This window comes from Bubalus bubalis, chromosome 6, assembly GCF_019923935.1.
Source record: "Bubalus bubalis isolate 160015118507 breed Murrah chromosome 6, NDDB_SH_1, whole genome shotgun sequence".
Taxonomy (NCBI): Eukaryota; Metazoa; Chordata; class Mammalia; order Artiodactyla; family Bovidae; genus Bubalus; species Bubalus bubalis.
In genome coordinates, this window is record NC_059162.1 from 103,227,658 (window position 1) to 103,250,921 (window position 23,264).

General features: G+C 40.8%; 1 protein-coding gene across 6 annotated transcripts in view; it reads right to left on the reverse strand.

The window, feature by feature from the left end:
* CCDC30 (coiled-coil domain containing 30) overlaps positions 1-23,264 on the reverse strand; it is a 141,533-nt gene that overhangs the window by 27,690 nt on the left and 90,579 nt on the right. For all 6 annotated transcript variants that reach the window (XM_044945156.2, XM_044945159.2, XM_044945155.2 and 3 more), the window contains 4 exons: positions 16,863-17,042; positions 13,333-13,542; positions 11,303-11,457; positions 6,239-6,401 (listed from right to left, as the gene is read on the reverse strand). In XM_044945156.2, the coding sequence (XP_044801091.1) occupies positions 6,239-6,401; positions 11,303-11,457; positions 13,333-13,542; positions 16,863-17,042 (708 nt within the window). The remainder of the gene's footprint in view (positions 1-6,238; positions 6,402-11,302; positions 11,458-13,332; positions 13,543-16,862; positions 17,043-23,264) is intronic.

The following is a 23,264-nucleotide window of genomic DNA, read 5'->3' on the forward strand; positions in this document are numbered from 1 at the left end:
GGGTGGGGGGTGGCGACAGTCACCGGATAGTAAGTTTATTATACTGGACCTCTTCCACCATGGAGAGAACAACAATTTGTCCTCAGTGAAAGAGACACTCATTTTAGACATGGATTTTCTTTCTCTGTCCACAGTGCTTTTGCCAGGACTACCATCTGTGGGCTTTCCAAATTCTTCATTTCCTGTTGTGATATACTACTACTTGGCATAGTTCCTGAACAAGAAAATCATTTTAAGGTAAGAGAAGTGAAACAAAGTCTCAGTCATTGCTCTCATCATATATCCTACTATCCGGGGAAAAAAACCCCCAAAACTGCAAAACAGTGGAAAGACCTATGGAAGATGTAGGCATGATGCCGACCAGGTGACAACATCTTCTGAGGTCCTGTGTTGTCCTATAAGATGATGTCTAAACCTTCAACCAGTGATTGAAATATGCTGTGGTCTCTCTCGGAGCCAGAATATGGGAAAGAAACTAAGAGCTGGAATAGGAATGGCTTTTCAAACCTATATCCCAAAACACGTTTATTGGTAGTTAATTTATTGTATTATTGCTGGTTAATTTGTAATTAAGTTTTTAAAGTTAGTATATCCATGTGGATTGAGAGTGAAGAAGTAGCAATTACATTATCCAAAAATGACCACAGATACTGCTGGGACTTTCAGAAGTTACGTGTATCAGGGAAACAGGAAGCAGGGCACAACCTTTAAAAGAATGACATAACTGTTGAAGATATGACAAACACTGGTTGAAATGATTAGGGTCAACTCAAAATGGATTAAAGATCTAAACGTAAGACCAGAAACTATAAAACTCCTAGAGGAGAACATAGGCAAAACACTCTCTGACATATATCACAGCAGGATCCTCTATGACCCACCTCCCAGAATATTGGAAATAAAAGCAAAAATAAACAAATGGGGCCTAATTAACCTTAAAAGCTTCTGCACATCAAAGGAAACTATTAGCAAGGTGAAAAGACAGCCTTCAGAATGGGAGAAGATAATAGCAAATGAAGCAACTGACAAACAACTAATCTCGAGAATATACAAGCAACTCCTACAGCTCAACTCCAGAAAAATAAATGACCCAATCAAAAAATGGGCCAAAGAACTAAATAGACATTTCTCCAAAGAAGACATACAGATGGCTAACAAACACATGAAAAGATGCTCAACATCACTCATTATCAGAGAAATGCAAATCAAAACCACTATGAGGTACCATTTCACACCAGTCAGAATGGCTGCGATCCAAAAGTCTACAAGCAATAAATGCTGGAGAGGGTGTGGAGAAAAGGGAACCCTCTTGCACTGTTGGTGGGAATGCAAACTAGTACAGCCACTATGGAGAACAGTGTGGAGATTCCTTAAAAAACTGGAAATAGAACTGCCTTATGATCCAGCAATCCCACTGCTGGGCATACACACTGAGGAAACCAGAAGGGAAAGAGACACGTGTACCTCAATGTTCATCGCAGCACTGTTTATAATAGCCAGGACATGGAAGCAACCTAGATGTCCATCAGCAGATGAATGGATAAGAAAGCAGTGGTACATATACACAATGGAGTATTACTCAGCCATTAAAAAGAATACATTTGAATCAGTTCTAATGAGGTGGATGAAACTGGAGCCTATTATACAGAGTGAAGTAAGCCAGAAAGAAAAACACCAATACAGTATACTAACGCATATATATGGAATTTAGAAAGATGGTAACAATAACCCTGTGTACGAGACAGCAAAAGAGACACTGATGTATAGAACAGTCTTATGGACTCTGTGAGAGAGGGAGAGGGTGGGAAGATTTGGGAGAATGGCATTGAAACATGTATAATATCATGTATGAAACGAGTTGCCAGTCCAGGTTCGATGCACGATACTAGATGCTTGGGCCTGGTGCACTGGGACGACCCAGAGGCATGGAATGGGGAGGGAGGAGGGAGGAGGGTTCAGGATGGGGAACACATGTATACCTGTGGCGGATTCATTTTGATATTTGGCAAAACTAATACAATTATGTAAAGTTTAAAAATAAAAAAAAATAAAAAAAAAAAAGATGGCAGAAGATTTAATTTCCACTAGGCCTTGAGCCTCATTATATGCTCACTGTAATTAGGTAAGTGATACACCCACAGGTGCCAGACCATTCCAAGGCCAACCATAAAAGGCAAAAAGGGGTCAGTGGGTATGGCCCAATTCTGCCCCTTCTCCAAAATGGTTGGACTCATCTTCCCATCATTCAGTTCAGTTCGGTGACTCAGTCCTGTCCAACTCTTTGCGACCCCATGAATCGCAGCACGCCAGGCCTCCCTGTCCATCACAAACTCCCGGAGTTCACTCAGACTCAAGTCCATCAAGTCAGTGATGCCATCCAGCCGTCTCATCCTCTGTCATCCCCTTCTCCTCCTGCCCCCAATCCCTCCCAGCATCAGAGTCTTTTCCAATGAGTCAACTCTTCGCATGAGGTGGCAAAAGTACTGGAGTTTCAGCTTCAGCATCAGTCCTTCCAAAGAAATCCCAGGGCTGATCTCCTTGAGAATGGACTGGTTGGATCTCCTTGCAGTCCAAGGGACTCTCAAGAGTCTTCTCCAACACCACAGTTCAAAAGCATCAATTCTTCGGCACTCAGCCTTCTTCACAGTCCAACTCTCACATGCATACACGACCACAGGAAAAACCATAGCCTTGACTAGACGGACCTTTGTTGGCAAAGTCATGTCTCTGCTTTTGAATATGCTGCCTAGGTTGGTCATAACTTTCCTTCCAAGGAGTAAGCGTCTTTTAATTTCATGGCTGCAATCACTATCTGCAGTGATTTTGGAGCCCAAAAAAGTAAAGTCTGACACTGTTTTCACTGTTTCCCCATCTATTTCCCATGAAGTGATGGGACCAGATGCCATGATCTTTGTTTTCTGAATGTTGAGCTTTAAGCCAACTTTTTCTCTCTCCACTTTCACTTTCATCAAGAGGCTTTTGAGTTCCTCTTCACTTTCTGCCATAAGGGTGGTGTCATCTGCATATCTGAGGTTATTGATATTTCTCCCGGCAATCTTGATTCCAGCTTGTGTTTCTTCCAGTCCAGTGTTTCTCATGATGTACTCTGCATAGAAGTTAAATAAGCAGGGTGACAATATACAGCCTTGATGTACTCCTTTTCGTATTTGGAACCAGTCTGTTGTTCCATGTCCAGTTCTAACTCTTGCTTCCTGACCTGCATACAGGTTTCTCAAGAGGCAGATCAGGTGGTCTGGTATTCCCATCTCTTTCAGAATTTTCCACAGTTTCTTGTGATCCACACAGTCAAAGGCTTTGGCATAGCCAATAAAGCAGAAATAGATGTTTTTCTGGAACTCTCTTGCTTTTTCCATGATCCAGCAGATGTTGGCAATTTGATCTCTGGTTCCTCTGCCTTTTCTAAAACCAGCTTGAACATCAGGAAGTTCATGGTTCACATATTGCTGAAGCCTGGCATGGAGAATTTTGAGCATTACTTTACTAGCATGTGAGATGAGTGCAATTGTGCGGTAGTTTGAGCATTCTTTGGCATTGCCTTTCTTTGGGATTGGAATGAAAACTGACCTTTTCCAGTCCTGTGGCCACTGCTGAGTTTTCCAAATTTGCTGGCATATTGAGTGCAGCACTTTCACAGCATCATCTTTCAGGATTTGAAATAGCTCAACTGGACTTCCATCACCTCCACTAGCTTTGTTTGTAGTGATGCTTTTTAAGGCCCACTGGACTTCACGTTTCAGGATATCTGGCTCTAGGTCAGTGATCACACCATTGTGATTATCTGGGTCGTGAAGATCTTTTTTGTACAGTTCTTCTGTGTATTCTTGCCACCTCTTCTTAATATCTTCTGCTTCTGTTAGGTCCATACCATTTCTGTCCTTTATCGACATCTTTATCCCATCTTTGCATGAAATGTTCCCTTGGTATCTCTAATTTTCTTGAAGAGATCTCTAGTCTTTCCCATTCTGTTGTTTTCCTCTCTTTCTTTGCATTGATCACTGAGGAAGGCTTTCCTATCTCTTCTTGCCATTCTTTGGAACTCTGCATTCAGATGCTTATATTTTTCCTTTTCTCCTTTGCTTTACACTTCTCTTCTTTTCACAGCTATTTGTAAGGCCTCCCCAGACAGCCATTTTGCTTTTTTGCATTTCTTTTCCATGGGGATGGTCTTGATCCCTGTCTCCTGTACAATGTCACAAATCTCATTCCATAGCTCATCAGGCACTCTGTCTATCAGATCTAGGCCCTTAAATCGATTTCTCACTTCCACTGTATAATCATAAGGGATTTGATTTAGGTCATACCTGAATGGTCTAGTGATTTTCCCTACTTTCTTCAATTTAAGTCTGAATTTGGCAATAAGGAGTTCATGATCTGAGCCACAGTCAGCTCCTGGTCTTGTTTTTGTTGACTGTATAAGGCTTCTCCATCTTTGGCTGCAAAGAACATAATCAATCTGATTTCGGTGTTGACCATCTGGTGATGTCCATGTGCAGAGTCTTTTCTTGTGTTGTTGAAAGAGGGTGTTTGCTATGACCAGTGCATTTTCTTGGCAAAACTCTATTAGTCTTTGCCGTGCTTCATTCCGTATTCCAAGGCCAAATTTGCCTGTTACTCCAGGTGTTTCTTGACTTCCTACTTTTGCATTCCAGTTCCCTACAATGAAATTACTCAGTCCATAAAAACTAACTATGCCATATTTCTGGACTTCTTGCCTTCTGAAATGGTCCATACTCTGCCTGTGGAGTGTGTTTCTTTCAGAGCCACTCTGGCCTTTTGAGTCGGACCACAGTCTACCTATGGAATGTGTATCTCTCTAAATAAATCCGCTTCTTACCTATCACTTTGTCTCTCACTGAATTCTTTCTGAGACAAGACAGAAGAACCTGAGTTTCATTAAGTCCTGAGAACACGTGTGTGATCTCAATTAAGACAATGGGTTCAAGCCCCAATCTGAGTTGTGCTGTTTCACCTTCATTTGCATGAGTGACAGTGCATTCTACTCAGTGGAAGCATACTATTCTTGTCATTTATAAGGTTGAATATGGGTAAAAGGGTTTGGATGGAAGCTGCTTATACAAAGTAGACTGTGACATTGCTCACCAGGACCCTTACTTTTCTAAGCTCTCCCCATGTGCTGCAAGATTGGAAGTCTGAAAATGACATTTCCCAAACTCCCTTGACAGCAGGGTTTCAGTTTGGTTTCTGCCAATCAGAGGCACGTGCACACAGTCTGGAAAGCGTGGGGGAGAGCACAGAAGAGCCACCATGCTTCTCTTGTGCTACTGTAAGCCGGCAGGGCAGGGAGTCTCCAGAGAAAGAACCAGGCATCATTTCTTGACATAAGAGAAGACAGTTTTGGCTTACTCCATTTTGTGATCTAAACCTGGCCACAATGCTTGTCCCTGAACAGGTCTCAGTAGTTAATGATTTTAAGGGAAGTGAAGAAGTGCAGCAAAAGCAGTCAAGAAACAATAGTTCAGTGGTAAAATTAGCGCTAGTTCCTCCTCAAGGGAAATACATAGCAGTCTGATCCATGTCTTTGAGTTCGGCAGGAACTAAGGCCCCGCTTAGGTGGAGGACAGAAGGATGATGTTGACCCTCATGACTTCTATCAACTAAAGCCTGGACTCTGGACCTTTGCCCCAATTCTATGCTGAATTCTCCTTTGCTCAAGCTCCTTCATAAATACCCAGGTATCCTTAGCTTAAAACTTCCCCAATTTTGCTGTTTGAGGAGACACTGCTTTGGGAAAGATCCCTGGTGTTTTCACTTGCTGCAAATAAATCCTTTCTTCTCCTGATCTATTGACTTGGCTGTGTCTCTTGGCTTGACACCCACCAAGAGGCAAATCCAGTTTCTGGTAACACTATCAGGTAGATGAAAGAGGGAAACTTTTGAAAGGGCTTTGGGAGAGTTCCTGCTAATCTCCTACAAGGGTTGTGGTTTCTGAACATGTGGATTTATTGAAAGCTAGCAACAGTTCTTGCTGACCTACTCACCCCTACCTCTCCCTTCCAACAGTTTCGTAAGCATGTATTCCTTTTGTTAAATTCCTTCTTGCTTGAAATAGCTAAAGTAGATTCTGCTTCCCTGTCTGAATCCTAACTAAACTTAATGGGTACAGTGCTAGGCATTCAAGAATTATTAGGTCTTATTAACTATTACTTAGGTCTAAGGGAACAGGAAAACTGAGAAGCATACCTATTTGTCTTCTTACCTCATCAGATTTTCTTTTTTCATTTTCCAGTTCTTCAAGTTGGGCCTTTTGTTGCTGAAGTTTGATTTGTTGCTGAACACTGGTCATTTCCAATAGACTCTCTTTTTCCTGTAAGATTTTCACTTGCTTCTGGAGCTCATTCATATTCTGGTCTAGGAGTTTCCTTAAGGCAATTAATGTATATTAAATCACATTTTGAATTGCAAAGCTTTGCAAAAGAAACTCTTTGACCTAAAATTGTTAGACTGGGCACAGGGGAATGTTTTTGTTCAGTGAGATAAAGTAGCGGTCCATAATGGGCCAACATCAAAGCAATCTCCTTTGTGATGGAAGCTTTTCTTAGTTTTCTCTGTTTCAAAAACTACCCTAATAAGAAATAATTGTCCTTATTTCACAGAGGAAGGGAACTCGCCAACAACCAACTCATTGGAAAAGACCCTGATGCTAGGAGAGACTGAAGGCAAAAAGGAGAAGAGGGCGGCATAGGATGAGAAGGCTGGATAGCATCACCAACTCAATGGACATGAACTTGGGCAAACTCCAGAAGATAGTGAACGACAGGGAGGCCTGGTATGCTGCAGTCCATGGGGTCACAAAGAGTAGGACACAACTTAGTGACTGAACAACACCACCACAGAGGAAGCTGTGGCACTGAGAGGCTTAATTAACTTGCTCCAGGTTGCACAGCTACAGCAAGATGGAGGTAAGCCTCTAATTCTGAATTCTATAGTCCTTGTGCTTGTCCACACTGTTTTATGACTGGAATCCCTTCATCTCCTTGCTTTAATAAAGGGCTGTCAGTTACAAACACTTGATACTAATGCACATGTGTTAACACTGCTGTAAAGTTCTCCTTTACTCTTAAGAAAAAGTCCAAATTCTTTTTTGGACTTGTGGGATCTAAGTGCACTCATCTCACATGCTAGTAAAGTAATGCTCAAAATTCTCCAAGCCAGGCTTCAGCAATACGTGAACCGTGAACTTCCTGATGTTCAATCTGGTTTTAGAAAAGGCAGAGGAACCAGAGATCAAATTGCCAACATCCGCTGGATCATGGAAAAAGCAAGAGAGTTCCAGAAAAACATCTATTTCTGCTTTATTGACTATGCCAAAGCCTTTGACTGTGTGGATCACAAGATATCTTGTAATAACCTTTATTGAAAAGAATCTGAAAAGAAATATATATATTTATGTATAACTGAATCACTTTGCTGTATACTTGAACACAACATTATATATCAACTATACTCCAATAAAAAAGAAAAAAAGAATAAAAAAAAAAAGAAACTGTGGAAAATTCTGAAAGAGATGGGAATACCAGACCACCTGATCTGCCTCTTGAGAAACCTGTATGCAGGTCAGGAAGCAACAGTTAGAACTGGACATGGAACAACAGACTGGTTCCAAATAGGAAAAGGAGTACGTCAAGGCTGTATATTGTCACCCTGCTTATTTAACTCCTATGCAGAGTACATCATGAGAAACACTGGACTGGAAGAAACACAAGCTGGAATCAAGATTGCCGGGAGAAATATCAATAACCTCAGATATGCAGATGACACCACCCTTATGGCAGAAAGTGAAGAGGAACTCAAAAGCCTCTTGATGAAAGTGGAGGGTGAAAAAGTTGGCTTAAAGCTCAACATTCAGAAAACAAAGATCATGGCATCTGGTCCCATCACTTCATGGGAAATAGATGGGGAAACAGTGGAAACGGTGTCAGACTTTATTTTTTTGGGCTCCAAAATCACTGCAGATGGTGACTGCAGCCATGAAATTAAAAGACGCTTACTCCTTGGAAGGAAAGTTATGACCAACCTAGATAGCATATTGAAAAGCAGAGACATGACTTTGCCAACAAAGGTCCATCTAGTCAAGGCTATGGTTTTTCCTGTGGTCATGTATGGATGTGAGAGTTGGACTGTGAAGAAGGCTGAGTGCCGAAGAATTGATGCTTTTGAACTGTGGTGTTGGAGAAGACTCTTGAGAGTCCCTTGGACTGCAAGGAGATCCAACCAGTCCATTCTGAAGGAGATCAGCCCTGGGATTTCTTTGGAGGAATGATGCTGAAGCTGAAACTCCAATACTTTGGCCACCTCATGCGAAGAGTTGACTCATTGGAAAAGACTCTGATGCTGGGAGGGATTGAGGGTAGGAGGAGAAGGGGACGACAGAGGACGAGATGGCTGGATGGCATCGCCGACTCGATGGACATGAGTTTGGGTGAACTCCGGGAGTTTGTGATGGACAGGGAGGCCTGGTGTGCTGCGATTCATGGGATCGCAAAGAGTCGGACACGACTGAGCGACTGAACTGAACTGAACTGAGTTCTCCAACCAGGGATTGAACCTGGGTTCCTTGGCAGTGAAAGCATGGAGTTCTAACCACTGGACCACCAGGGAATTCCCCCAAATTCTTTAATATGACTTGTGAGCTAACTTACCTTTCTAGCTCCATTTTCTTGCCACTTCCTCTACCCCCCAAACATTTTGTTCCAGGCAAAATGAAAATTTTTCACTTCCCAAAACAAGTCATCCTCCACATTTATTAATCCCCTGCAACTCCAACCTTGTCCCTAGCCTCCTCTTCCAGGTCTTCCTTTACCTGATATTTTCTAATTAGCTTTCCCATAACAAGTACTTTACTTTCAACTTACATAGTTTTCTTTGAGGAAGGCTTTCTTGAGCTTCCTGGACCAAATTAGGTGTCCCTGCTATGTGTTACCTGAGCATACTAAATCTCCTTTAGTATAACCCTTCTCATACTTCGTTATAGTTGCAAAGTCTTATGTGTCAGCATGGTGGTGGCGGTGGTTAAGTCACTGAGATGTGTCTGACTCTTTGTGACCCCGCAGACTGTAGCCCACTCCTCTGTCAAAGGAATTTCCCAGGCAAGACTGGAGTGGGCTGCCATTTCTCCATGAGATCTTCCTGACCCAGGGATCTAACTCACATCCACCTGCATTGGCAGGAGGATCCTTTACTGTTGAGCCACCAGGAAAGCCCCATGTGTCAGGATATTAATTACAAAATATTTTATATCAGCAAAGAGTTTAAAAATATTTTATACAAATTATGATATAGCTGTGTAACAAAATGCTATACAACCATTTAATATTATGAAACCATAAATCCATAACAGAAGAATAGATGGAAAAGCACAATATTTGGATATTAAACATATTTCTATTTAAGCAGTACGTGTCAAAGAGAAATTTTAAAATTACTGTAAACTATATGTGTTTTACATGGCTTCCCAGTTGGCATAGCAGTAAAAAAAAATCCACCTACCAGTGCAGGAGGCCCAAGAGAGGAAGGTTCAATCCCTGGGTCAAGAAGATTCCCTGGAGTAGGAAATGGCAACCCACTCCAGTATTCTTGCTTGGAAAATTCTATGGGCAGAGGAGCTGGGCGGGCTACAGTTCCCAGGGTTGCGAAGAATCAGACATGACTGAGTGAGTGAGCACACACACCTTGCGGCAAGCTTCCTTGGGTTCTCTTGAACCTGGAGCTCATAGTACTATTTGTCCCTTAGAAGTCTGTTTGCCATTCATTATTTTTGTTTTGCCTCATTGTATGTCTGCCCTAGGGCTTTCTCTAACTTTGTGAGCAGTGCTTTAAAAGGTATACTTATTGTAGTTTATTCAGGAACTAGCTGTAGTAAAACAGGAGAAGTGTGTCATCTTGGTAGAAGCGGCAGTGAGACCTGAGTGAATTCACTATTCACTCAAACATTCATTTATTCACATACTCAAACATTCGGATCAACATATTTGCTAAGCAGCTACTGAGTGTTGGGCTCTACGCTAGGGGTTTCTTTTCTTTTCTGACTGTGCTGAGGCGCAGCATGTGGGATCTTGGTTCCCAGACCAGAGATCGAACCTGCAACCCCTGCAGTGGAAACATGGAGTCTTAACTATTGTACTTCCAGGGAAGTCCTATACTAGGGGTTTCAATTAGAGCTGAAAGTAAAGCTTCTGAGCTTAACAATTTATGGGAATGGCTATATATCTTTCAGTAGTTAAAACTACTAAGTACTTTCTTAAGACACATGTTCTGAGTGCCACCGAAGTGCCAATATTTATACTGTCTAAATTTTAAAATTTTACTAATCTTTATCAGTTTTGCCAGCTACATTTTTTATGGAGTAGTAACATACATATGACAATATGCCCATGACTTGAAGTTTAGGGTATATAAGATCATTTTAATAAGAATCCTAATAATAATCAAAACTCTTCTAGAAAAAAACATGACAGCTGTTAACTACTATCAGCTTGTTAATGATTAAGATGCATATAAAGTACTTGGATCTTCTTTAAAGAAAATCAGCTGATAAATACAAAACAGCAACCGCATTCTAGTCTGCATTTTTGTGCCAATCATGTTAAGAATTAGAAAAGCAGATCCCAGGGGATCATATTTCATAGGCAATCCATTCATTCAAGATTTACTGGTGCACCAAGCATGTTCCAGAACAAGACATAATCCCTGCCCTTGAAAATTCCACACTCTAGTATGAAAGGCAAGCAAGAAAATAAACAATCAGAATATAGTGATACATACATATGTATATGTATATATATATATGTATATGTGTGTATATATATATATGTGTGTGTGTGTATATACACACACACACACATACACACACATATATATATATCACCATGTATAGATGTGGGGCTTCCCAGATGGTGCTAGTGGTAAAGAACCCACCTACCAAAGCAGGAGATGTAAGAGATACTGGTTCAATCCCTGGGTTGGGAAGATGCTCTGGAGGAGGGCATGGTAACCCACTCCAGTATTCTTGCCTAGAGAATCCCATGGACAGAGGAGCCTGGCAGGCTACGGTCCATAGGGTCACAAAGAGTCGGACATGACTGAAGCCACTTAGCACGTACATACATACACACACACACACACACACACACACACATATATGCAGTTTTGTAACTGAGTTTACTTCAGTGGGGACACAGAGGAAATGCAGTGGTAACTTGACACTGCTCATAAACTCAGGGGTGGTTAGCCCACAGAAAAATGACATCTTTGCTCCTCTTACCTCTTCTGTTGTTCTTCCTGATATTGTTGCTTTATTTTAGCTTCATTTTCTATTGCTTCTTTTATCCTTTCCTCTAATTGCTTCTTCTCCAAAATAAAAGTGTCTGTCAGATTGACTTTATGAGCATGTTCTAATTTCTGCTGCAGATCCAAAATCTTAAATGAAAAGAGTTTACAAATAAAACTTTAAGTGTGACTTATTTTCCAATTAGGGAAATACCATATAGATAGCAAACAGTAGTACTAACATAAAAATCTCATCTGAAGAGTGTGACAAGATTTATTTTAATTTTAAAATTAAACTACTTAATTGTTGCAATATGCAATGTGTTCACATAATTTAGTGTGTGTGGGTAAACTAAGCTACAAAATCTCCTTTCCATTCTTATATTGCCTTCTTTCCAGTTTTCCTCCACCAAACAGGTAATCACTGTTATTAGTTTCTTGTCCACCCTTCTAGAAATTGATTTATGTTTATATAAACAAATACTGGGGCTTCCCAGGTGACTCAGTGGTAAAGAATCTGCCTGCAATTCAGGAGACACAGGAGACTTGGGTTCAATCCCTGGGTGGGGAAGATCCCCTGGAGGAGGAAATGGTAACCCACTCCAGTATTTTTGCCTGGAAAATCCCATGGACAGAAGAACCAAGAGGGCTACTACAGTCCATGGAATTGCAAAGAGTCGGACATGACTGAAGTGACTGAGCATGCATCTTGCATCCTGATACACGTGTGCAGCAGAATGCAGTAGAATTTCCCTAGTTTTTATGCCTAGTAGTAGAAGTGTTGGGTTGGTTGTATGGTATATATACATCTTTAACTTAACTAGATACTAATGCCAAATTGCTTTCTGAAGTGTCTATACTAGTTTACTCTTCCAACTGCAGTCAGAATATGTGATCCTGTTGCACAAAATCCAGTACCAATATTTATATTGTCTAAATTTTAAAATTTTACTAATCTATATCAATTTTGCCAGTTACTTTTTTAATGGAGTAATAACATACATATGACAATATGCCCACAACTTGCACATACTCAGTGAAGTTTTACTTACATAACCACCACTTCCAGTCTAAGATAAAGAATACTTCCAGCACCATAGACGATTCCCTCATGTCCCCCTCATAAGGATATCCACTATTCTATCACCATAGCTTGATGCTGCTGCTGCTGCTAAGTTGCTTCAGTTGTGTCCGACTCTGTGTGACCCCATGGACGGCAGCCCATCAGGCTCCCCCGTCCCTGGGATTCTCCAGGCAAGAACACTGGAGTGGGTTGCCATTTCCTTCTCCAATGCATGAAAGTGAAAAGTGAAAGTGAAGTCGCTCAGTCGTGTCTGACTCTTCGCGACCCCATGGACTGTAGCCTACCAGGCTCCTCTATCCATGGGATTTCCCGGGCAAGAGTACTGGAGTGGGGTGCCATTGCCTTCTCCATCACCATAGCTTAGTTTTGTCTATTCTTAAACCTCATATAAATGAAATTACATAGTATGAACTCTTTTGTGCTGGCTTCTTTAGCTCAACATTGAGTTTTTGAGTTTAAGACAGATTGCTATCATCTAATTTTGATGTTTGCTTTACATTTATGTGGTTTGATGAAATGATTTATTTTTTACATAAGATTTGACTCTCAGACAAACCCAGGAAGAAAATGTGCGCGTGTTACATACTACTGCCACCTGGTGTTCGACAGGCTAAAATGCAGGGGCAACATTTCACAAGGGTTCATTTCTTAACAATACCTATCCCTCCAAAAATTACAAACTAAAAATCAAATAAATAGACAATCCAAGTGACAGGAGACTAAGTCCTTTAAAATTTGAAAGTATATAATGAAAGTCATTTAATCTCAGATTTACTGGAACCGTAGGAACAGGTGACATCAAAAGAGGAAAGCTTAGGAGAGTAAAAAAAACCCTAGAATTTTATCGTTTGCACTCTATCTATTTCTTAAAATCCTCAGGGAAACAGAATTTCAGTAGTAGTATCCAGGGCATGATATTTATTAAGTGTGAGGATAATTACCTTGTCCTCTGCATCAGCAACTTTAGATTTCTCCTGAGCCAGCATTTCCTGCAGGTTGTTCTGTGATTTAATGCTCTGAGCCTGTTTAAGTACTTCCAGCTCCAGTTCCCTGATTTTCTGCTGACAGTGCTTCCAGTCAGCCGTGAGTGAACAGCACATCTTTGAGCTGTCTAATAACTTTTCCTGGGTCTGCTTGAGTTCAATTTTGATCTAGAGGTGGGTAATAAAGACAAGTGACAAAAATAAGCATGGGATGAATGTGGATGTGAGCCAGAATAAGCAGCTTTCAAAGAAATGTAGTCTCTCCCAAGAGCTGACAAATAACCAGTGTCATGTGGCTGGTTACCTCTCTGGAGCTGCTGGCAGCTTGACAAAGGAATTTTCCTAAGAGTTTCTGTACATGTGTGATCTAAATAGTTTCCATCCTTTTTTTCCTACCCCAGTCTACTGGCTTTCAATCCCACTACTTCATGAAGCTATTTTTGCCAGGGGCAGTACTGCCTTTCCCACTGCCAGAATTTAAGTCCCTTGGGCAACTGACCTATTAGTAGCAGTTCCTTCCTCCATCTCAGAAAGTTCTCCTCTCCTAGTCTGTGATACCCACCTCTCCTGGTTTTCATTCACCACTGCTGTTGCTTCTTGGTTTCTTCTTAGACTATTCGAGTGAACTCAACTTCTAAATATTAGTGGGCTATTCTAGGCCTGCCTTCAAAGTGACGCATTCTCTCTCCAGATTCATTCTCATGATTTAAAAATACCACGTTTACGCCAATATACGCCAAAGTGGAACACCTGGATTCTGCCCATATCTCCAAAACTGTCCTTCTCTTAGTCTTCCTGACTTCAGTAAAGGATGCCACTACCCACACTTGGGTTCGGGCTACTGACCCGAGAGTGACCCTTGAGCCTCCCTCTTCCGCCATCGTGAGTCTATTCCGCACGTGCTTCCACTCTAGCCTGCAGCGCATCTCGCGCCCCTTTTTGCCATTTGTGTCCCCAGCTCTGCTAGCTCATCATCATCTCCAGCCTGGACCGTAGCAACAGCACGGCTTGCACCACCTCCGTGTTTAGTCCCTTCTCATCTGTTACCCGCACTGCCGCCAGTGTTCTTTTAAAAACATAAACTGAACCGTACTTTCTGAGTGGTATGTGTGCATGTGCTCAGCTGCTTCAGTCGTGTCCGACTCTTTGCGACCCCGTGGACTATAGCCCGCCAGTCTCCTCTGTCCATAGAACTCTCCAGGCAAGAATACTGGAGTGGGTTGCCACTCCCTTCTCCAGGGGCTCTTCCTGACCCAGGGATCGAACCCATGTCTCCTGCATTGCAGGCAGATTCTTTATTTCTGAGCCACTGGGGAAGCCTTCTGAGTGGTACATTTCACAATAAAATGGTTTAAAAGCAGCACATGTGCATTCTGGTTCCTTAGCCAGTCTTACAAGTATGCCTAATATTAGCCAGAGGCCCAGAGTTCAAACATCTCTGAGTGGATTTTTAAAAGTTCTAAGTTTGCAAAGCTGAGTTTTCAAAGTGCCCCAAATTGAAGAGAGGGAAAGACAGAAATAGGCCTGGTACTAAATTCTGACTCCGCAATTTGTCAGCTTTGTCATCTTGAACAATTTTCTCATCTATAAAATGCTGACCCTTCAGGACTGGGAGGTTTATAATAGATAAAGTGGACAAGCTGTCACTATAAGGTAGCTGGCTATTGCATATAACTCTGCTTAGGTGCCTGACCTAAGGCATCAGCCCAAAGACCAAAGTCTCATCAATGAAATGGCCAAAATTTTACCCTACCATGAACGAGAATCAAAACAACAAAAAATACCTTCTGCTTTTATCAAGTTATCATTTACCCATCCCTGAAGGACTTGTTCATTAATCAACAAATACTGATATTTATAGAGTGCCAACCATATTTAAGATGTTATGATCTGTTGTTCTGGTCATTGTACCTTGACAAAGATGTAGTCAGAGTGGACAATTAAAATGATCTAAGAGAGGTGTTTGAAGGGAAAGGTAAAAGGTGTCTTGAAATGTGAGAAAGGTTTGAAATTTAATTTAAAACTACAAAGGCTTGAGAGAATATGATATTTAATATTAAAAACAACTGTGAATGAAGAGGATAGGGAAGAAGTGTATCCAAAGAATCCTGGAATTCTGGACTTCTCTAGAAGGGCTTTCCTAGAAGTTTGAGATAAATGATTATTTGTTTTCCTCTATATCTCCCCTACTAGACTGTGAGCTCCTAAAAAGTAGGGACCTTTCTTAATCCATTTTTATGTCACTTTTTAAATAAGGTCATTGATCCTGCCATACCAGGGTGGCAAGCTTTTCATATAAAGGACCAGACGGTAAATGTTTTAGCCTCTGTGGGCCACATGGTCTCTTGTCAGAACTACTCATATCCGCTGTTGTAGTGCAAAGGCAGCCATCAGTAATATGTGAAAGAACAGGTATGGCTGTGTGCCAATAAAACGTTATTCACAGAAATAAAGGCAAGTCAAATCCTGCCTATGGATTTTACCTATAGGCCAAAGTTTGCTGACCCCTGCACCAGGGGATAAGAACTGTGTCCATTTTGCCTATCATTAAATCCTCAGTATTGACGAGATGGCCTGCCTCGTGTTAAGACTGATGCTCAATAAATATTTGTTGAATGTTGAACTCCAGAATCTTAAATAAATAGATAAATAAATAAATAGAAACTAGGTCCCTAATATATGCTTACAGAATTGAACCATAATTAAAAGAAAATACCATTTTACATGGTGGTTCAGTCTGAGCATTTTGTAGTTCATAACATTTAGATGAATCTGTGGGTGGCAGTTCTATACAGATTATTGTAAAATAAGCGAGTTTGGGGGATGTTCCTCTAACTTTTTGATACACTCACATCAAGAAGAACAATTTTGCTTTCTCATGGTTTGTACCTTGGGGCAGTTGATATTTGATTCAACCAATAATAATGAATGCACCTAGGGACTTCCCTGGAGGTCCAGTGGTTAAGACTTTGCCTTCCAACGCGGGGAGTACAGGTTCGATCTCTGGTCGAGGAGCTAAGATCCTACATGCCTTGGGGCCAAAAAACCAAAACATAAAATAGAAACAATACTGTAACAAATTCAATAAAGACATTTTAAATGGTCCACATAAAAATAATCTTTTTAAAAATGAATGCACCTACTAGGAATAAATACGTCCAGAGAGAGAACCAGGGAAGTGCTACTAGAGATTTGGTTCAGGGCATCGAAATTATTAAGTGCTAAATGTCCTAGGTAATAATTTCAAAAAACTTCAAAGTTTTTCATATTTACAGCACATACGACCTTTTAGCAGCAGAGAAACAACTGAAGTGTGCACCTACTTGGTAAAGAGAAGTTGAAGGATGCAGCTACCAGATCACTGATGCTGTCTACCCATCTGGGGACTCAATCATGAATTACCAAGTTGCAGAAGTTAGAGTCCTTCATTCCTGGGGTCAGGTGAGCAGTTGAGACTCTTAAATGAAGGATACCCCCACTGGAATTACCTTAAGGCTTTCTTCCTGAAGTAAGCTATTATGTTGCTTTAAGTCCGAGTTCTTTCCTCGCTCATATCGAAGCTCTTTTTCTGCGGAGCTGCATAGAGTCTGGAGCCGGCGCAAATTCTGGTGAAGTTGTTGTACCTCCTCTTGCTGCCAGTATTTCCGGTTTTCCCCAGATGATGGATACTAAAAGAAACGTTTTACCAGGGAAATATGGACAATTTGAAAGAATGTTGGTAAAACATGGGTTCCAGCTGTCAGAATGTGATTAGTCACACGTAAATGTTTTTGGAGTTAGCTTCACTCTAACCAATTACTCTTTTTACATGTATGGCCAGTTGTATAAGTTCATATAATTTAACTCATACTAGAGTGAAAATATTGAAGAAGTTACGTGATCAAAAGCAATTAAGCATAGAAAATTAACTTTATTATTTTTCACATTAATGAAGGGGAACAGAAATGTGGACAGTTTTAGAGCAAAACATGCTTTAAACAGGGAGTACAGGGCTTCCCTGGTGGCTCAGAAGTAAAGAATCTGCCTGCCACTGCAGGAGACACAGGTTCGACCTCTGATTTGAGAAGATCCCACATGCCTGGAGCAACTAAGCCTGTGCACCACAGCTATGGAGCCTGTGCTCTAGAGCCCAGGAGCCACACCTACTGAAGCCCACACACCCTAGAACCCATGGTCCTCAACAAGAGAAGCCACTGCAATGAGCAACCCGCACACCACAACTAGAGTGTATCTCCTACTTGCCACAACTAGAGAAAAGCCCTCACAGCAACGAAGACCCAACACAGTCAAAAATAAATAAATAAATAAAAATTTTAAAAATACAGGGAGTTCAAACCATCAGTTTATGAAGGAGTGTGAATGTGTGTGTGGAAGCTGTGTGTGTGTGCATGTGCACACGTGTGCATGTGTGTAGTGTCTGTTGGTAAAGGGGAAGATGACACTTAGCAAGAGATACTAAATTCCTAGACTTCCTCATCGCTTTCCTTTTACTTTATGATTCTCCTTCAGTTACTTTTCAACAACACACTCTCCTGCCAGGCCTCTCTGGCACAATAAAACTTGTGACCAAAGGAGGAATTATTTAGATTTTCTAAAAGGTAGGCATATATAGGCGTGCTGAGTAGATAAAGAAGTCAACCTTATTCAGCTCAATAGATAAGATACTATCTGTTTCCTGAGTTCTGGTCCAGTCTGCTTCCTGTTCAAGACTTTCTGAAAAGGTCACATCATTATTCTAGTTTATCTTGCTATAACAGAATTGCTGCAGTGAATTCCGCAAGTCCTGTTAGCCTTTCAGTTCCGGTCTTGGGTTAGTCAAAAAGGCATCTGGATCCAACTTGTTTGTGTTAGAGCTGCAAGTGCCTAAGATCCCTAGTGAGCTTGCTATGGATAAATGCACTGTTATCTAAACATGTTCAACTGATATTTATTTGTTGTTACAGAAGAATAACTGATGGACATTCTAATTTTATCCAGTAGTCTAGAAGATTTGGTTTTATGTAAATGTATCCCCATGACTCAGATCTATTCTAGGGGAGCTATTACATTAAAGTTTTGGAGAGGGCAAGCCTAAGGGTCAATTCCAGATAAATTTACCACAATAATCTAAGAGAGGGGTTTCCTTGGTGGCTCAGATGGTAAAGAATCTGTCTGCAATGCAGGAGACCCGGGTTTGAACCTTGGTTCAGGAAGATCCCCTGGAAAAGGGAATGGCTAACCACTCCAGTATTTTTTTTTTTTTTTCCACTTCAATATTCTTGCCTGAAAAATTCCATGGACAGAGGAGCCTAACAGGCTACAGTCCATGGGATCGAAGAGTCAGACATGACTGAGTGACTAACACTTTCATTTTCAATCTAAGACAGACACCTTGGGAAGGCTTTTGGGAGTCAGCTTGCCAGCCTTCCTTAGAAAATTAGCTTGACGTGAGAACTATGTGCTTTCTATGAGTCTGTCAGCAAGAGGAAGCAGATGACAAAATAGTTAAAAGGTCAGGCTGTAACAGAGACAGACCCAGGTTTCACCACAAAGTGTCATACTAGGCCAATTATTTAACCTCTCTAAAGCCTTAGTTTCTTCATCTATAAGGTGGCAACAATAATATTCCTGCCTCATTGTATTGCTTAATATACACAGGGTATTAAGTACAGTGCCTAGGGCATAGTGAAAAATGCGAAACTACATATTAAATCTACAAAATTAAGACAATTAACAGTGGTTCAAATGTGTTTCAAGAATAGTGGGAAAGCAATATCTAGAACTCAGCTATTGCAACCTCACCTGGAATACTGTTGAACAACAGAAATTAAGCCCTAAAGGTCATCAGCAGCCACAAATGATGTCACAAAAGACATATGAGCAATATAGCTCACATACTTACTCATAATAGAAACTCTCACAATTTTTTTTTACTATGTATTTGCCATTTATAAGCATTCTTTAAAGTTTAGGTGTTTACAGCTACCTAAATTTGCACATTATGAGATTAATAAGATGCAGCACACATGGAAAGTAGCAAAGTACCAGCACCATAATCTTGCAACATCAGTGAAGTCTAAAAACTACACGCACACACAGACACACACAGGGACTAAAAAGCAGAATGATCTATAGCTATCAGATGATCAAAGAGCTATATACACAGAAAGAGGTTCTGAAATTATCACTGCACAGTGCACTGTAGACAAAAATCCAACTAAAATGTATTTTCTGGGACTTTACCAGTATCAGTGGATAAGACTCCATGCTCCCAATACAGGGGGCCCGGGTTCGATCCCTGGTTAGGGAACTAAGATTCCACATATTGCAACTAGAGAGGCTGCATGCTGCAATGAATGAAGATCAGTGCAGGCAAACAAAAATAATAAAAAACAAATAAATTTTTAAAAATGTATTTTCTTCCTCGCTTGCTTAAAGAAGTAAATAAAATATTATGTGTGTGAATGTTTTGGGAAATGTGAATTTTAAAACACAAATATGTTATTTTTTTCCCCATGAGGCCCATATCTACCTCGTTTACTGCTGTATGTTCCTTAACATGGGGCCTGGCACATCACAGATACTCAGTTAATACTGGTTGAATAAATGAATAAGAATAACTTACACTTCTTTTAATAATCCAGATTCACTGTTATGGAAGAAAATTACTGTTTCTGTGGCTATACGGTATATAGATTTGTTCATTCACAAAAAGGCTATTTTCCCAGATTTCTCATAGAATTTTTATATATTTAATAGTTTTTTTCACACACACACCCACCGAGTATTGAGAAAAGATTCTTCAAGTAATGGGAAAGGGTAAATTAGAGAAAATTAATAAATTAACCTTCATGGCAAATAGATGGGGAAACAATGGAAACAGTGACAGACTTTATTTTTGGGGGGCCACAAAATCACTGCAGATGGTGACTGCAGCCATGAAATTAAAAGACACTTGCTCCTTGGAAGAAAAGCTATGACAAACCTATTCAACATATTAAAAAGCAGAGACATTACTTTACCAACAAAGGCACGTCTAGTTAAAACTATGGCTTTTCCAGTAGTCATGTATGGATGTGAGAGCTGGGCCATAAAGAAGGCTGAGTGCCGAAGGATTGATGCTTTTGAGCTGTGGTGTTGGAGAACTCTTGAGAGTCCTTTGGACTGCAAGGAGATCCAACCAGTCAATCCTAAAGAAAATCAGTCCTGAATATTCAATGGAAGGACTGATGCTGAAGCTGAAACTCCAATACTTTTTGGTCACTTGATGCGAAAAACTGACTCCTTGGAAAAGACCCTGATGCTGGGAAATACTGAAGGTGGGAGGAGAAGGGGGCGACAGAGGATGAGATGGTTGGATGGCCTCACTTACTCAATGGACATGAGTTTGAGCAAGCTCTGGGAGTTGGTGATGGACAGGGAAGCCTGGTGTGCTGCAGTCCATGGGGTCACAAAGAGTCACACACAACTGAACTGAAATGAATAAATTAACCAAGGTGTTAGTTCTCATACTCTAGATTTTATTATTCTAAAAGTTCACTGATCATTTTAAGCTCATAAGTAAACTTTAATTATCTTTATGACCACAGTGTTCAGCCTCTGCTCAAGCCTCCTACACTGGCCCACTGCCCAATAAAAGGATTGTCTGAGTATGAAAATTCAACCTCTTTTTGACTATGTGATGTCATACTTCCTTTTGGTCTTCTGAACAAATCCAGCGACTTCCTTCTCATTCAAATGCATCTGAATCTCCTTTTCAGGTATACATTTTCCTTGTTTACTATGACTTGACTATTTTTCACTCTATAGCCAAAGCTCTTTTCAAGTATATTTTTGACTTCTTTTATTAATACTCTTCCTTGTTTTCTTGGACTTCCCTGGTGGCTTAGACAGTAAAGTGTCTGCCTACAATGCGGGAGACCCGGGTTCAATCCCTGGGCCAGGAAGATCTCCTGGAAAAGGAAATGGCAACCCACTCCAGTATTCTTGCCTGGGAAATCCTATGGATGGAAAAGCCTGGCAGGCTACAGTCCATGGGGTCGCAAAGAATCGGACATGACTGAGCGACTTCACTTTCTTACTTTCACTTTCTTTCCTTCTTGTTTTCTAAATGTATATTGAATCACTCCTCAAATGTATATTATCAGTTTTTTGAATTTGCTTTACTTATGAATTGGTTTACTTTTGAGATTCTCCCTCTGTGGATCTCAAAATAATTCCTACAAAGGTGTGTGTAGGGAAATCTTAATTTGTACAAGAGGGAATCAGTAGAACTGAGGTAAAAGAATTGAGATATAGTTACTCCTTTTATTTCTCCTGCAAGCAGACTGCTAATAAATAGCAATTGTTTATTGTTCAGTTGCTCAGTCATGTCCGACTCTTTGCAACCCCATGGACTGCAGCACGCCAGGCTTCCCTGTCCTTCACTATCTCCAGAGTCTGCTCAAATTCATGTCCATGGAGTCAGTGATGCCATCAAACCATCTCATCCTGTCACCCCCTTCTCCTCCTGCCCTCAATCTTTTCCAGCATAAGGTCTTTTCCAATGAGTTGGCTCTTCACATCAGGCAGCCAATTATTAGAACTTCAGCTTCAGAATCAGTCTTTCCAATGAATATTCAGGGTTGGTTTCCTTTAGGATTGACTGGTTTTGTCTCCTTGCTGTTCAAGGGACTCTCAAGAGTCTTCTCTAGCACCACAGTTTGAAAGCATCAATTCTTTGGCACTCGGCCTTCTTTATGGTCCAACTCTCACATCCACACATGACTACTGGAAAAACCAAAGCTTGGACTGTATGGACCTTTGCTGGCAAAGTGATGTCTCTGCTTTTTTAACACACTGTCTAGGTTTGTCATATCTTTTCTTCCAAGGAGCAAGCATCTTTTGATTTCAGGGCTGCAGTCATCATCCACAGTGAATTTGGAGCCTGAGAAAATAGTCTGTAACTGTTTTCATTGTTTCCCTATCTATTTGCCATGAAGTAATGGGACCAGATGCCATGATCTTAGTTTTTTGAATGCTGAGTTTTAAGCCAGCTTTTTCACTCTCCTCTTTAAATAGCTATAGCCATATTTTAAAGAATTCCAAGTCTGTGGCCTTTTCCCCACCAAAACAATGTATTTTGTATATCAAGCTAGGTACCAGGAACACAAAATGTGGCACAAATCCTGCTGTCCCCTATTCCACCCGCCCAGTGCCGACAATGACAATCAATCAGCATTCTTTCCTGCTGAGAATTCCTGAGCCCAAGAACCCTTTATAATAAAATGCATCAACGAATGGGCTCAGCTGAGATTTTGAGTGCTATTTATTAACATTCGGGGCATGGTTATGATATTGTTCAACAGATATATGCTAACAGTGATATTAAAAATTAAACCTCTATCCACAGCTGATCAGAGGAAATGGAGCCAGTCAGGCCTCATGTTTATCATACCTACCTGGAAACTACTGTCTTCTGTGGTATCCCCAGAGCTCTGAGACTGAAGGAGGCTCTGATTCATAAGGCTCAGCTCTTCTCTGAGCCTCATAACTTCCTCAGGCTGCAAGGTCAACTGCTGTTCTTCACCTCTCATTTCTTGGTTCTGCTGTGAGTCCTCCTCCTTCCGTCCCTCTCTTGGAAAAGTGCCCTCCTTTACTGCCTTCTCTGGAATTTCCTTCTGCTTATTTTCTCCTAGTTCGGGACTTAGCATAAATATAATAATAAAAAAAACTATCAAAATGCTCCTTATAGTAGCAGAATATGGAGGAAAAATATGTACCAGTGAAGAAAGTGCTGCAAGCAAGATTTTTGACCTGAATTCTACAGCAGAGCAGTTGTCTTATGCTTGAAAATAAACTTTAAAAACAAATCAGTCATATGTTTTTTTACTCATATGCAGGGAAATGACCCATCATAGGTTTTTGTCTAC